This window comes from Theobroma cacao, chromosome 8 (assembly GCF_053813885.1).
Source record: "Theobroma cacao isolate CCN51 chromosome 8, ASM5381388v1, whole genome shotgun sequence".
Lineage (NCBI taxonomy): Eukaryota > Viridiplantae > Streptophyta > Magnoliopsida > Malvales > Malvaceae > Theobroma > Theobroma cacao.
The window spans coordinates 3769877-3786625 of NC_142646.1; the positions used below are offsets into that span (position 1 = coordinate 3769877).

At 37.3% G+C, this 16749-nt stretch overlaps 3 protein-coding genes across 6 annotated transcripts; 2 read left to right on the forward strand and 1 right to left on the reverse strand.

The window, feature by feature from the left end:
• The first annotated feature begins 3168 nt into the window (after positions 1-3168).
• On the forward strand, positions 3169-8579 carry LOC18591873 (phosphoenolpyruvate carboxykinase (ATP)-like). 2 transcript variants are annotated; one of them, XM_007018281.3, is made up of 13 exons: positions 3171-3528; positions 3683-3976; positions 4093-4265; positions 4467-4620; positions 4713-4797; positions 5922-6022; positions 6209-6507; positions 6589-6762; positions 6906-6971; positions 7325-7503; positions 7648-7817; positions 7915-8083; positions 8201-8579. In XM_007018281.3, the coding sequence occupies exons 2-13, from the start codon at positions 3705-3707 to the stop codon at positions 8342-8344; spliced, it is 1986 nt and encodes a 661-aa protein (XP_007018343.2). In that variant the 5' UTR covers positions 3171-3528; positions 3683-3704; the 3' UTR covers positions 8345-8579. The 2 variants fall into 2 exon arrangements, with proteins under 2 accessions (XP_088665020.1, XP_007018343.2); XM_088808894.1 differs by having other exon boundaries at positions 3169-3528; positions 6209-6762.
• A 423-nt stretch (positions 8580-9002) lies between these two features.
• On the forward strand, positions 9003-13448 carry LOC18591874 (putative disease resistance protein RGA3). 3 transcript variants are annotated; one of them, XM_088808890.1, is made up of 3 exons: positions 9003-10437; positions 10603-12758; positions 13079-13448. In XM_088808890.1, exons 1-2 carry the CDS (start codon positions 9171-9173, stop codon positions 12756-12758), a joined length of 3423 nt encoding a protein of 1140 aa, XP_088665016.1. In that variant the 5' UTR covers positions 9003-9170; the 3' UTR covers positions 13079-13448. The 3 variants fall into 3 exon arrangements, with proteins under 3 accessions (XP_088665016.1, XP_007018344.2, XP_088665015.1); XM_007018282.3 differs by having other exon boundaries at positions 9003-12758; XM_088808889.1 differs by having other exon boundaries at positions 9003-12758; positions 13082-13448.
• A 1129-nt stretch (positions 13449-14577) lies between these two features.
• Positions 14578-16518, reverse strand: LOC18591875 (ubiquitin-fold modifier-conjugating enzyme). Its single transcript, XM_007018283.3, has 3 exons — positions 16046-16518; positions 15902-15963; positions 14578-14889 (listed from the first exon to the last, which is right to left on the reverse strand). The coding sequence occupies exons 1-3, from the start codon at positions 16376-16378 to the stop codon at positions 14760-14762; spliced, it is 525 nt and encodes a 174-aa protein (XP_007018345.1). The 5' UTR covers positions 16379-16518; the 3' UTR covers positions 14578-14759.
• Between the last annotated feature and the right edge of the window lie 231 nt (positions 16519-16749).

The following is a 16749-nucleotide window of genomic DNA, read 5'->3' on the forward strand; positions in this document are numbered from 1 at the left end:
GTTTCCACAGCTAACAGGAATGATATAATACTTTCTATCTAATTTCAAGGCCTTGTAGCATATCTAAATCTAATCCGACAATCTTGCCTTGTTGCTAAAGGGATGCAGATAGGGTAATTAATTAGGCTTTAATTTGCAACATATTCCCTTTTTTTTTTTCTCTTGAATCCATGGGACCTGCATTGTGTTTTACAATGAAAAAGAAGTACAAGCAATAACAGATGTCCAATTAGCATTCAGACTCGTGCTTACTGGTTCTGAGAAAATTTTGCTTAGTGTGAAGATTAGGGTTTTTCCATTTAGGGTAGCTTTAGCTTGAAATTTTTCTTTGGTTTCATTTTTAGTACATGTTTGTAGTGCATTCCAAGAATCCTGTGCACGTCGTCGCTCATAGACTCTTGACCTCTGGTTTTCCAACACTGTTCGATAAAAAGGGGTTTGATTTTGGTAAAACAAACCTTTTAATCTCTAACTTCAGATGATATTGTGTTGTGGTAAAGCTCGGAGCACTGCCACTAACAAAGGACGAGGAGATATATACTAGTACACATTTCAATGAAGTTAGTCAAAGGTTAAAAAGTACTTGTGGTGTATTACTGCCTTGGCTATGCTGCTAATTATCTTCGACCAGGCAGTAGATATCTGCCTATATGATACTTCCCCAGTTAAATGCTGACCAGTTCATCCTATGATCAATTACACTTTAATATATTTCCGTCAGTTCAGCTGCATACTTGAGCTCAAAGCAAAACGATGGCACTAGATAGATTACGTTTGCATGATCCTGAATGAGTGTTTTATGTTGATGGGAAAACTAAAGTACATCGATTTTCTGCTTGTTTAAGATTCCGATGAAGTGGTTTGGGTCTATATGTATCAGATATTAGAACAAAATACCTTTCATATACCTAAAACCTCAGTGGGGGAAAGCTTGAACAGGTCACGTAACCAAAGAGAAATTATTTCAGGGTTTTAGTCGTTGAATTCAAGACTTAACAGAAGAAATTTAATCAAACTCAGCAATCTTGCCGTGGTGCCAAAGCTGTTGGCTACAGCCTAGTGTGATTATATATATGGTGTTCCGTACTGCATCTTGCTTTACTATGAAAAAGGCACAACTCTAAAACAGATGTCCAAAGCTGTTGTAATCCTAAGTTTAGTGATAGCTATGCATTCGCCATGCCTAATCAAATTTGAAATTATAATCGGCTTTTGTAGTGCCAAATAATAATAATAATAATAGATAAATAAATAAATAAATTTAGTTTTATTACACTTAAACTTGACCATTCGCATAATCATATCATATTTGTATCATGTTTAAATGTTTAACTAAAATATTAATAATTACATGGATAAACACGAATGTTACACAATTAATTAAATAAATCAAAATTCTAAATATATATAAGGCTATGTAACGTGTTATATGATACAATACAATTAACACATTTATCAAACAAATTGAGTTGAACTTTATATGACACGATACAATTATAATACATCAAGTTCTTTTAAACACGATTAACTTGTTTAATGGGATATCATAAGCAATTAGTTAAACAAGTTATATTTTTCAAATTGACATGATAATACATTTCATCAAACAGGTTAATTGTGTTACATATAGTTCAAGTAAGATTAATCCGTCTAATATACAAAAATTTTATATCTTAAATGCGTAAACGGATTTAAGACTCGAAAAATAACAATCTTAAACCTAAACTTACTTATTCACGTTAAGTTCCTTGTATCTTGTTCACGAATTGTGTCCAAAATTATCAACGTTTAATTTCACTGTCCACAACTAATGTAAAATTATATATTTTCAGTTTTTCATATTTTCTTGGAGACGGGCCTTTAATTGTCTGGTATGGGCTGTTCAAGCAATTTCTAATTAATTAATTATTACCAATTAATACCCAACTCAACTTATGAGTACACATAATATGCCCTACATTCACTGAGTCCAACAAGAAATACAGTCCAACCAGCTGGCCCAAGCTAGCTTAACGGCCTTTTTTTGGTGCGCCTCAACCTTTCTTAAAGAAATATTTCTTTTTTTGAATATGAAAAAAAAAATTTGAATTCTGCTCTTTAAATTAAAAATTATATACTAATTAATAAATTAAATACTCAGATATCTTCTTAAGAAATAATTGATAAAAAAAAATTATACAACCATAACATGTTGATAAATTAAGCAGCATTATCATTTATCATTATTCATTTTTCTTTATAGAACATGTTCACGCTACTAAGAAGAAAAACGAAGCAACAATTCTGTGTATCCAACGTGGTTTTGCTTAGGCTATGCCATTATTTTAATATGGTCTATCTTAGAACGGAAAAAAAAATTAAATCTGAAAATCATAGAGTCAAAGTCGCTTGTCACGTAAGATTTTAGCAATTAATTAATCATTCTCAGAATTAAAATAATACTTAGAAAAGGCTTCTTAACCTTGTACTTTTGTTTCAACCATCCGATTTATTGAAAGGTCACTTCACCGATATGGTTTAAACATATTTACTTTCTATTTTTATCATCATCAAAGTAAATTAAATTATAAGATGCACTTATAAATCAATGAGTAATCATTTGTTTTGGTATATTTAGAAGAGATAAAAGAGTTTAACTCTAATAAAACTATACAATATGATTCATTCATTTCATAAAATGATATTTATATTTTTTTGGTAGAGCCAACAGAGATAATTATCAAATGGAAAATTACATATGGTTTAATTGCATACAGTTAAAGCTTCCCACTAGAACAGCTTATCAATTTCATCTCATATAATTAATTAAAGCATGACAAAGTTAATTTGATTTGAAAATGACATTACTAATATTTGATAAAGTGGTTATAATTAGGAAAAACTTGGTCTCTAATTTTAGCTTTTTAATCCATGGAAAAAAATAGTCAAATTAACTTTATATTATGAAAGTGAAAAAATGCAGAAAAAATAACCTCACAATCAGTCAAAATTTCAATCCGATCATATAAAATAGGACCCTTTATTCACGCATAGCTTGTGATTAATTAAATGAATCACATGTGACATTGAAAAATAAATGTTTTTAGACCTCAAATTTATATCATAAGAATAATTTTTTGATGGAAATAAAATAAAAGGAAACAAAATTGCAGACGTCGAAAAACTTTGCATATTGGTGCATGAGGGGACTAGCTCTGCCCTGGCAAACCGAAAAACGTGTGCTGGTTTCGTGACAAATTCAATCAATAAACTAATACGGTTTTATCTTCAATGCGATCTTTTGGAAATTTCCTCTTCAAGACTTCAACCATGGTTAATTCAACCAAACTTCGAGGTTTCCTGCTCTGCTGAAGCCTTTATATATGCGTTTGTTCATTGCCTTGAGATCACATCTCCCAAGCTTTCCAGCCTAGGTGACACTATTTGGATGGTCGAACCCTTCTTAAATACTTCTCTCTTCTCTCTGTATTGATTTCCTCTCTTTCTTCGTGCTTACCCTGGTCATTTCGAGCAGAGATTAATTTTCTGGTTCGTTCTCTTGCTTGATTTGTATACGTAATTTTTTCTTGGTTTGGTATATAAATGGTTGTTAGTTTTGCGCGGTTCTTTTCGCAAGGTGTCTTAATCAATGCGTGCTGTTGTTTAGTTTGTATATGAAAGCCAAAATCTGATTGTTTTACAGATATATTGGTAAAGAAAGAATTATGGCGAACCGTGGGATTGGAAATGGGGAGTTCAGTTTTGGTAGCAGTGGAGTTGGACAAAACGGGCTTGCCAAAATCCAAACGCAAAGGAAGGAAGCTGATGTGTGCCATGATGACAGTGCAGCTCCCGTAAAAGCTCAGACGATCGACGAGCTTCACTCTCTTCAGAAGAAGAAATCTGCTCCAACTACACCCCTTACTGACACTCAGGGTGCTTTTGCCAACAATATCTCTGAAATAGAACGCCAAAAGCTGCAGCTACAATCCATCAGGTACAAAAGAAATGAGTCGTCGTAAGCCTTTTTGGTTGGATATATCATATATGGGTGCATATTATTATTATTATTATTATTATTTGGCTTAATTTTACCGGAGAATTATGGAACAGTGCTTCTTTGGCATCCCTGACCAGAGAGACTGGTCCAAAGGTGGTGAAAGGCGACCCTTCGAGGAAGCATGAGACTCCCAAGGTGACCCATGTTCATCATTTTACTCCAACGATCGCTGTTAGTGATAGTGCGCTCAAGTTTACTCACTTCCTTTACAATCTGTCTCCTGCTGGTATAAATGTTTCTCTCCTCTGTTTCTTTGCTATCTTTGTTGTATTTTCAAGTTTCAAGTTGGCCTTTAAGGGCTGAATCGACCCGGAATAGCCCTGGAATTAGTTGACAAGTCCCAAAAATGTGGCAACATCAACTTCTACATTTTACGAAACATTACACTGGGATTTCGCAACCTAATATTTTCTTCAATATGGAACAGAACTTTACGAGCAAGCTATTAAGCATGAAAAAGGGTCATTCATAACATCAACCGGTGCTTTAGCCACACTTTCCGGAGCAAAGACAGGTCGATCACCCAGAGACAAACGTGTAGTCAAGGACGAAACAACTGAAGATGAACTTTGGTGGGGAAAGTAAGTTTTCTTTCTTGTAAAACCCCTTGTAATTTTCTTAATTTTTTCGCACACTAGTTAAAGTCTTAAAAGGTAATCTATTTCCTTGACAGGGGCTCACCCAACATTGAAATGGACGAGCATACTTTTATGGTGAACAGGGAAAGAGCTGTCGATTACTTGAACTCCTTGGACAAGGTATATTCAATTACACACAGTTGATTTTTTCAACACTAATTCTATATTTGATTAAGCTGTCGGTTGCTTACTGCTTTATCTATCCCTATTTGCACTTCATTCTCCAACATGTCAAAGACTGGATTTCATTACATAATATAATCCGTTTTCTTACTAGTTCATGGGGAAGACGTGTTAATTGGCTGGCAGTCAGCCTAGAAAAGCATATTGTTATAAGGATTAATCCATTTACTTATTGAGTGCTACGTTTTTGACCCAAAGATATTTCCTTGACTAATTTATAAGCCAGCTGGGATTCTTATCCATTCCCAAATTCAAGGATTTGGATCTCATTAATTGTACTCATTCCCCTTTACGGCTATTTGTCATTTCTATAATAACTAATTGTAGTTTCCTAAACAATAAGTTTGATGGTTGGTTGCGCAATGATACTTTGACTTATTCCAGCAAGGAGGCTGATGTATCTGAATAACCCATCCTCATCTTCTACATGGCTGGAGACAACCATCTTTCCTTCAGTTTTTTCTCGTCCTATTATGAGTTAATTAGCCTGTCTTGTCTTATGTATCCAATTCTATGTATGATCTTGTATGGTTATTTTACCTCTCTGTTATGAGCTTTTCCATGGTTTCATAGTCCCTAGTTTAAAACTAGAATGCATGCCATCTTCCACAATAATGGTTCATTTGGAAGGATTAATATAGGAATAGGATCCATATCTCCATGTTCAGTTAGAGGAAAAACCATTTTAGAGGGTTGACAGGACAGCCTAACAAAAAGAAAAAGATTGAATGGGAAACGGGACCAACAGGACCAAGAGACCGGCATCAGTGAGAGTGGGAAACAGGACCAACAACTCTGTTTCTTAATCTTACTGATCACAAAAGCCATACAAACCAGTCCGTCCAGCACCCTATATTGTTCAAACCTGATGAAAGAAATGCATTTTGACACTCTCAGAGTCTTACGGCTCAGATTTTCTCGTGGATTTTACCCAAGAGAAGACAAGACTAGGCACAATTAACTTGGATAATCCTTATGTTCCTTAGTATATCAATGTGCATATTCTGAAGTACCTACAATATACATTGAAGAAAAGTGGTGACACAGGATATCTGTTTCAGGTTTTTGTCAATGATCAGTTTCTCAATTGGGACCCGGAACACAGAATCAAAGTCCGTATCATATCTGCCAGAGCATACCATTCCTTGTTCATGCACAACATGTAAGTAATGAAACAAAAATACTTTCCGGGATCATTTGCTTGTTCTCAAAATGTTAACATAGCAGATTTGTCTGATTCAGTTGTTTCAAATTTAAGTTAAATTGACCAGGCAAAAAGCATGAAAATTTAAGTTAATATGAGGAAATGAGGAGAAACGTAATAATATGATGAATTGGTGGGTGACAGGTGCATCCGACCCACTCCAGAAGAGCTGGAGAATTTTGGTACCCCAGACTTTACTATATACAATGCTGGGCAGTTCCCGTGCAACCGGTACACCCATTACATGACTACCTCTACTAGCATAGACCTCAACCTTGCCAGGAGGGAGATGGTCATTCTTGGCACACAGTACGCTGGGGAAATGAAGAAAGGTTTATTCAGTGTAATGCACTATCTCATGCCTAAGCGTCAAATCCTTTCCCTCCACTCTGGATGCAACATAGGGAAGGATGGCGATGTAGCCCTTTTCTTTGGATTATCAGGTACAGTATTTTTGAGCCGTCTTTGCAAATTGGAACCGGTAGTTATGTATTTCCTGATTGATTTTCTTTCTTTTGTTATAGGTACGGGGAAGACAACTCTGTCCACTGATCATAACAGGTATTTAATTGGAGATGATGAGCATTGCTGGAGCGAGAATGGCGTGTCAAATATAGAAGGCGGTTGCTATGCTAAGTGCATTGATTTGTCGAAGGAGAAGGAGCCTGATATTTGGAATGCCATCAAGTTCGGGACTGGTAAAAGTCGATCATCTTCATTAATTTTCTGCAATAAGCTTAAATGGATGGGAATGATTTAGCTTCTTAACAGTGAACCAATAGCTTTCTACCAGAAATTCGTATCTGTTGAAATGTCTAACTTAACCGCTTGTGTTCCCCAGTGTTAGAGAACGTGGTATTTGACGAGCATACTCGAGAAGTGGATCATTCAGATAAATCTGTCACAGGTAAAGCAGAATCCTTATGAGTTAAATAGCGTTCAATGTTTAGGAAAATGATGCCTTGATAAACCTCTAGAAATGGATGGCATGAAGGAATGAATTTTTCTGTCATTTGTATACCTTAACTTTTCACTATGATATATCAGTAGATGAGTTTTTTATACTTGTCTAAACTCTTAAAATAATTTTTGTTGGCTCGGGGTAGTATCCAAGGATGTGAGGGTGGCATAATAAAATTTATAAATATATGTAGCAAAGAGTTCTGACACAGCCGGTGGATGTATAAGCTCTATATAATAGTTTATAGATTTGAAACTGTCCCATTCCAATCACTGTTCTGATAAGGCAATTGGTTGCAGAGAACACTAGGGCAGCCTATCCTATAGAGTATATCCCCAATGCTAAGATACCATGCGTTGGTCCTCATCCCAAGAATGTCATCCTTCTGGCTTGCGATGCATTTGGCGTGCTTCCACCCGTGAGCAAGCTGAGCCTGGCACAAACCATGTATCACTTCATCAGTGGCTACACAGCTCTGGTACTACAAGAAATCTTCCGCATTTTTTCCAAATATATACCACATAGATACGCATCCTTGTAAAATCAACTAATTAGTATCATTGTGCATATTTATATAATTGTAAATGTTGAAGAAGCAAATTTTTTCTTTATCGAAAAACAGGTTGCTGGGACAGAGGAAGGTGTGAAGGAGCCACAGGCAACGTTCTCAGCCTGCTTTGGTGCAGCATTTATAATGCTGCATCCCACCAAGTATGCTGCAATGTTAGCTGAAAAGATGCAAAAGCATGGGGCTACAGGATGGCTTGTCAACACTGGCTGGTCAGGAGGAAGGTATATATAATATGTAACTATACGGTAAAACATCTAGTTCATGCATCTGAATTCGAGTAATAATTTGTGTTCATAATGTTCTTTCTTTGCTGTGCAGCTACGGGTCAGGCAATCGTATTAAGTTAGCATACACAAGAAGGATCATCAATGCCATTCACTCTGGGAGCCTTTTGGAAGCAAACTACAAAAAGACTGACGTATTTGGGCTGGAAATTCCAACCGAGATCGAGGGTGTTCCTTCTGAAATCCTGGACCCTGTGAACACTGTGAGTTGCCATTCCTCTCTTTCCTATTTTTTTAATACATTTTAATTGAATCTAATCCTTCCAGTCTCTAGATCGATGTGTAAGCTTTCTAAAGCGTGAGATTTTATTCAATTGCAGTGGCCCGACAAGAAGGCTTACAATGATACCCTATTGAAGTTAGCTGGTTTGTTCAAGAAAAACTTTGGGGGCTTCACGAATTATAAGATTGGAAAAGACAGCAAGCTGACAGAGGAGATCCTTGCAGCTGGTCCTATCTTTTGATCAGCCCACTGCTTTGAGATTGGTGGAGAGATGGTCAATGTAAAAGGAATTAAGAGAAGTAGGATGCTCGTGCAATGTATTTCTATTTCTTTCTTGTCCTGGATTTCTTTGGAGTGGGTTTTTTATTTCAGATTTTGCATTTGGGTTTGGTTAAAGTATTTTGTATTTGGGTAAATTCATTAAGTTTTGAATGATACAAGTCATTTTATATAAATTTAATATTATTTAGAAGAAATATTTTTTATTTTTTTAAAAATTCAAACTTAGGTCTTGAAATAAAAAATATATATATTAAAAGAAAGGAATTGATCATTTAAAATTGATTGGATGTTAATAACAAATATATTATTATTTTGATTATTTAAAAAGGAATGATAAGGCAGTATTAAAATTAAATGTATAAAAATATTATTCTTAGTAAGATGATTTTAGAAAAAAATTAAATTTATAAACTATACTTACGATTAATGATTGTTACCGAGCTACTTGTCAAAATTACTTTTACTATAGCTTTAAAAATGGACCTTTTTTTTTTTTTTAATTTTTTTGGGTTAAAAAAGGGGATCACTTTGAATGGTTTGATTCCTGGCCCCATGAAGACGACAGATGTTGACAAGTACTCCTTGTAAACAAACTGGAACTTGAGTCATCGGTCATCCCTCATACTTTTGCTTTCTCACCCCTTCTTCCGTGGGCAGCTGTCTTCTCCCTTCCTTCGCATCTGCTCCTTCTCCTTGACAATCTTGACCGATAGCTATAGTTCAAAATCCGAGGCCAGCCCCTGAATTTTGCGGCAGCTTAACTTGGGGTAAACTCTCCTTCAGGAATGGAAGTCGCTTCCTTGATTGTATCACCTCTTCTACAGGTTATCTATGAGAAATTGGCTTCTTATCTCAACACTGTGGAAACTCCGAAAGATCAAAGGAAGAAAATCGAAAAGTTGCGAGATAAGTTGCAAATCATTCAAGCCGTAATCGAAGATGCTGAAGAGAGACAACTGAAAGATAAGAAGGTGAAGATTTGGCTGTCAAAGCTTAGGGCTGTGGCTTATGCTGCAGATGATCTCTTCGATGAGATCACCACTCAAGTTTTGCAGAGACAGTTGGTGAAAGAAAAGGTTCCTGTTGAATATTCATCTTCGAACGATACAGTCAAATACAAGCTCAGAAGAATTCCGGTATCAATATATGAAGAAACTCGAAGGCAGGTTCGGATCACTTCTTTCGCTCTTCAATCAATTTTAAGTAGCTTTGAAATGTCACGTAAACTGACAGAGATTGTTGAAAGATTGGACAATATAGCTAGAGAGATGTCTACCTTCCAATTCAGGGAAGTAATAGCTTATAAAAGATTAGATACTATGGAGAAGCGGGAAACTGGACCTTACATGGATGAATCAGAAGTTTATGGTCGAAGCGAAGACGTGAAGAAGATTGTTGACTTGTTATTATCGTCCGATGGTGAAAGTTGGACGATTCCAATAGTTGGGATTGGGGGAATTGGGAAGACGACACTTGCTCAATTTGTTTTCAATGACCAGAGTGTGGGTGGACATTTTGATATGAAAATTTGGGTTTCTTTGTATGGCAAATTCAGGTCAAAGGAACTTCTGAGTGAAATTTTGGAATATGTGACTAAGCGTAGGTGTGAGTCCCTCCAGATGGGTGTTCTGCAATCCCAACTGCAAGAATCATTATGCGGAAAGAGATATCTACTGGTATTGGATGATGTGTGGATAGATGATCAAGAAGAATGGGATAAAATAAAAAACCTGTTCAGATGTGGTGCAGAAGGGAGCAAAATTATAGTCACCACTCGGAGTCAAAAAGTTGCTTCTGTATTTAGTAGTAGTCCTCCCTACCTTTTGGAAGCCCTAACCAAAGATGATTGTTGGACTCTGCTCAAGCGGCAAGCATTTCTGCATGGGGAAGAAGACGCCTTCTCAAGCCTGTTGCCTGTTGGTCAGCAGATTGCAGACAAGTGTCAAGGTGTGCCTTTAGCTGCTAAAGTTCTTGGTGGCTTGTTACGGTCCAAACGAGAGAAAGATGAATGGTTGCGTGTGCAAGAAAGTGAACTATGGAACCTTGATGCAGGTGAGAACAGAATATTATCTGTCTTGAGGTTGAGTTTCAATCACTTGCCATCACATTTAAAGCGATGCTTTGCATACTGTGCCATATTTCCTAGAAATTATCATTTAAATAAGGAAAAGTTAATCCAACAGTGGATTGCGGGAGGCTTAGTTCAATTATCTGCAGGTTATGATCCTAAAATGCTTGAGCAAATTGGCAATGACTGCTTCGACGATTTACTGAAGATGTCATTTTTCCAACCGGCAAGTAGTAGCAATGTGGTAGAGTTTAAAGTACCTAATCTGATTTATGATCTTGCAAAAGATGTAGCTGGAAATGAATTCTTGACAATAGAAAACAGAAGCAACAGTGATCAGGCTGATGATCTTGCAGAAACTCGACATGCATTGGTCGACATTGATTACAGGTCCAATGTGCTACCAGAAGCCTTGTACGAAGCTCATAAATTATGTACCCTCTACCTCTTGGCTTCTGGAGATATATCAATGAAAGCCCTAAGAAAATTAGTTTCTGGTTTTAGGCACCTTAAAATTCTGAATTTAAGTGGAAGTGGCATCAAAAGGATGCACAGATCCATAGGTGATTTAATATATTTGAGATATCTTGACCTCTCAAACACTCCTCTTGAAACATTACCAGAGACAATTGGTCATCTGTGCAATTTGCAAACACTTGATCTCTCAGGATGCAATGATCTGGTAGAGTTACCCAAAGAAATAATTATGTTAGTACAGCTGAACCATTTAAACATAAAGGATTGTGCAAGGCTTGCTTGCTTGCCTGCTCGCATTTATCGTCTACGGATGCTTCAGACTTTACCAATATGTTTTGCTGATGAGGGCATTACTGTGCTTCGACGTCTACGATATCTTCGAGGTGAGTTGAAAATTAAGCACCTTGACAATGTCCATGGTAATGTTTGTTTTCGGACAGATTGGGCTGAGGGGGCCCTTGTCGGACATTTGCAACTTCAGTCATTGGGACTATTTTGGGGTGATGGTGATGAAGGTAAGTTAACTCAGAACACATCAAGACAAACCACACAAAGCAAAGATGCATCTGAAGCTTTGATTGAAAACCTTAAGCCAAACGACAAAATAAGAAGCTTGTCAATAAACGGATATCCAGGATGCGAATTCCCACATTGGATGAACCCGTACGCAATCAGCAATTTGACAGAGCTCGAGTTAATCAACTGCAAAAGTTGTGAAACTCTCCCCAAGCTTGGCCAACTTCCAGTCCTGAAGTGTCTTAGCATCCAAGGGATGGACAACGTGGTGAAAATCGATAATGAGTTCTCTGGTGGAGGAATGAGGCCATTTCCATCATTGCTTGAACTAACCCTTCGAGACTTTCCTGAACTAAGAACTTGGGAAAGCATTGGTTCAACAGAAGCTTTTCCTTGCCTGAAGAGACTATCCATCATGAAATGTCCATTGTTAATAACAATGCCAAGGTTTCCAACCCTGCAACACTTAACGGTGCAAAACTGTGATCCAGTGTTACTTAGATCAGCAGCAGAGCTAAGAACACTTTTGACTCTTGTTATTGACTCCTTTCTAAAGTCAACTTTCATACCAAAGGTACTGCTGGAAAACTGCTTACTTCTTATGTCTTTGAAAATTATCTCTTGTCCCAAACTTCCCACATTGCCAGCTAATTTGGGGAAACTCACAGCTCTGAAGTCATTGAAAATTGGTTGGTGCGAGATGCTACACAGTTTGCCTCATGAATTAGGAAATCTGATCGCTCTAGAGATTTTGGATATTGTTGAGTGTCCTAGTTTAATTACTCTACCAGAGCAAAGCTTAGAAAGATTGAGCTCACTTCGATCGCTCTCTATTGAAAACTGTAATGGCTTGACTACTTTGCCAAAAGGAATGCAACATGCCACGGCCCTTGAGCGCCTAACAATTATGTATTGTTCGAATCTGGCTTCTCTACCAGAGGGTCTGCATAATCTCTTGGCACTGAGGAGGTTGACCATTTTAAGTTGCCTAGAATTAGCATTTCTGCCAGAAGGAGTTCAACAAATGAAGATGCTACAAAATCTGGAGATTCATATCTGTCCAAAACTCATGGCACTTCCGAATTTGGAGAACCTCGTTTCCCTAAGATCTTTGGCAATTTCAGAATGTCGAAATATTAAGTCTCTTCCAGAAGGCATCCAGCAGCTCAGCCTTCAACACTTTTCCATTCAACATTGTCCTGAACTTGAAAAACGATGCAAGGAAGGGGAAGGTGAGGATTGGCCGAAGATATCTCGCATCCCATATAAATATATAGGAAAGGACACTGCAGCCAGCTCCTCAAGTTCGTAGGTAAACTCTTTCTCATTGCTTCTGTTCATTTTAGCTATAAACTATCACTGAGGACTCGATATTTAATTAGATTTGATTTGGGGATTAGTTTATTGCCTTTTTTTTTTCCTTTTCTGAGTTATTCCTTATTAAGGAATGCACTGAAACTATTGTATGTTATACCATTTAAGCCCATGGCAAATGGTAAGTGGGTATTGGTAAACACCAGATAATGAGTTCAGCATAAAAGTGGTGGATTGTGTAATTTGCAAAATATTTTCTTAATATAAAATCAAATCCATAAAATTTCTCCCCTTTAATAACTTTTGTTCTTGTTGCAGTAGCACTACGGTGGCAAACAAATATAGCTGTCCGGCATGTTGGCATTTCATACTCGTACGCATGTGATCTGCATCTGCAATTTACTTTCAACTTGCACATACAAATGACAGCTTTCCAAGTTTCTGAATATCAGTATGAGCAGCTTTCCTAGTTTACTCAGCATTGTGCTTCAAGGTCACCTGCAATGTACGTCTAATTGGCAGGAGCGTTTGTAACAGTCACTGGGTAGAAACAATTTCCAATTTGTGTGGTATAAGTAATTCATGGAAATAATGAAGCTTCAAAATGACTGGTAATAGTATGTGGTTTATGTATGAACAATGAATTATTGATGTAAAACTCCAGTACAAGTTTTTTGGCCCTATTTAAGTCTTTTTCCCTGAAGCAATAATTAATTTATTCTACTGGCTGATGTTTTATCACCATCCATTATCAAATCTGGGGGTGCCCGCCGCTTTTGGACCCCAGAATTATTATTCCTGAGCTTTGTTTATTAATATCATGCAAGAACTACCACTAACGTAAAACCCAGCCACCAGAGAAGGGAACACGGTGGTGGTCGCCGGTCAGTGAGTCAAGGTGTTGGCTGCTTATAATTTTACTGTAAAAGCTCTCTGTTTCGTGGACATTTCTCGGCTTGAAAGAAACTATTTTGCCATCTCCCAGTCAATCTTACCGCTTTTTCATGTAAAAAGGTAGCCTTAAAGGCGCCGCCAAGATTTCAAGAAGGGGACAAGAAGCTACAGCACACTCTGCGGATGATCCAAGCCGGAGGACGAGCTGCAACTGAAAGATTAGTAGATCAGGATTTTGCTTACAAAGCTTACAGGAGTGGCTTATGACGCTGATGACTTTGCTACAAGAGTCAAGCCCTGCTTAAAGAGCGTATCAAAAGGGCGCAGGATGGTACAATTGGTGGAATCATAGTCATCAAGGTTCGGTGGCCTTCCTTTTATGGCTACTTCAAAATGCAACGGAAGCTTTATGATGTAGCAGGGTAGATGACTAACTTCCAATTAAAGTAAGTCATAGCACACTACCGCTCAGACAATACTGGGCCTCGCATAGATGAATCACAAGTTTATGATAAAAAAGAGGTTCTCGAAATGACAGCCAATGTGTTGATATTAAGCAATAGTGGCAGTTTATTTGACCCATCCGTGATAGGTGTAGTTGGAACTGGTACTATTAGCAATGCCACCTTAGCTCTGTCGGATATAACCAACGCCACGGTCATGCGGCAATCTCGACTCCTAGAAAGCAATAAAGTTTAACCATTTGAATGATAACCACACTTACAACTCTGTCTCTTGCACATTAGGTGTTAACTCTTTTTTAGTACTACCTTTTCCCTTGGGGAACATCAATAGGAGCATAATTACCCTTGGCGATGGGAAGACCCAGAATTTGATCCCAGGCTTGCAGAAGAAGCACGCACCCCTTAGAAGAAGAGGGTAAAGCTAGACATATACCTGGGTTGACATCTTGACAAGTGCAATGAAAAATAATACTGTATCCTATTTGCATTTCAAAACTATGAAATTAAGAAGCTTCAACAGTATCTATCTGGTCATATGACAGATAAATTTACCACTTTCAAGAGACATTCCGTAAATTGTACAATTTTATGCCTGCACGTTTATTTCTAAAACTCAAGGTACATTTTTAACATGAAAAATACTAAGACTCATTAGATGAGGCTGCATCATCTTTGTGCTTGATCATACCAGAATCCACCAGAATGGGAATCTCTGCAGCAAGCCATGGAGCTAGACCCAAACAAAGTGCATGTGCTATACCAAACCTAGGACTGCACAACAAGATCAGAGAAGAAAGAACTATTAAGCAACAATTCCAGCAGAAACAATATGAATAAGTGCAAAAGGATTATAACACCAGCTATCCATTAACAAAAGATTTGAGCAAACAGATCCCTGAACTTCCATTTCTCATTGTAGACCACCGATTAATGGAGTAAAAGAAATATAAAGACAAAGCCTACTGAACCAGATAAACTAGACTACAATGGATTAAAATGGCCATCCAACATTAATGTTGCATGGTACTAGCCCACTAAAACCTCTCTTTCAACTCTTGCTCTTCATGTCTTCCTCTCCCTTTACATTTAACTTTGGTTTCCATTTCTACTACTATTTAACTCACTCAATTAAAGATGCTTCCTTGGTGTAGTGGCTGAAAGATATTTTTGCACCTGAGCATTTACCTCATCCGTTGGTGCATGATCTCCTTGCCTAAAGAGCAAAATTCAAATCCCCCTTTCCCCAATTACAAAAAAAAAAAAAAAAAACCCACTCAACCTAGTTTCGCTGCTACCCATTAGACTGTACCAGCAAGAGCGAACACTGTTAAGTACTTGCCTGTTTTGGACAATCGTTGAGTAACAAGTTTTTGACAGGACAAATGATTTGTTCAACTATGAAATTGAACATTGGGCAATAACTCAAGGACGATTGATGTACTTAAAATGAAATTGTTCCAACAAATATTATGAATACTTTCAAGCTAATGTCATGTTAACTTCCTCTACTAGATCAAAGGTCACATTTTGCTCATAAGTACATCAACAACCATTTAATTTGAGTCATTTCATTTTAAATTTTGGCTGCCATTTCCTATCAAACCCGACTGCTAGACTAGTAATTGCAAACGACAAGCACATAAAATACTAAATTAAAATCTTCTACTTTCTAAATCCCTAATTTCCTCGATAGCAAAATAAATCCTGAGAACATAATATTCAACGGATCATATTCAAACCACCAACATTAACGAATAGAATGAAAACCTAAAATTCTGCGTACCAATTTTTAGCCCAAAGTGGCTTGAAATGCACGGTCAAACATATCTTCCCTCCTCTGTACATCTGCCAAAAGAAAAAAAAAAACAAAAAATAGTTACAAAACCAAGCAATTAACAATTAATGAAAAAGCGAAATCAAATTTCACCTTCTGAGTCTTGCCGTCGAGTTCGGGCAACTCGATCTCGGGAGCAGTGGCCGGATAAGTAACGGGGATATCAAACTGGAGATCGAACTCGTATTTGAGCAGGTTATGAACGTACCAGCACTTGCCAGTCCAGCGTGTCCCTTCGGGATTGGCTGCGGAGATCCGGAACCAATCGTTGTCGTTGGACTTGTTCATTTGCGTGTAGGCGATCAGAGCCCTGTACTCCTCTTTCAGCCTCTGAGTCCATGCCGCTCCGTCTCTGGGGCCCGCCTTCGTCGTCAGTAGCGGGATCTGGGTCAGCGTCGACTTCGTGTTCGGGTCCCAGCCTTCCATTTCGGCTTTCCCCTCTTTTCAGAACCCTTCACCAACCCTAGATTTGATCTTCGATTGAAAAAGTTCTAACTCTCTGTTTCTGTTTGTATGCATTTCCGTTAAAAGACTCGGTTTTCCATTTTCCGGGCAAACGGGATAAACAATAAGGGTACAGTTGGAAATTCACATAGTATTTGGTCTGGAAAATGAACTAAAATTACATTTTAGTGAAACTTTAAATAGAAAATCCAACAATAACCTATTTAATATTTTAATTTGTTAAAAGGGTTGACAAAGTGTTAGTAACTTGAGTTTTTTTTTTTTTTTATAATTAGAGAAAAAGGGTTTAAATTTTACTCTTTAAATATGAATCATACATCAATTAATAAGTC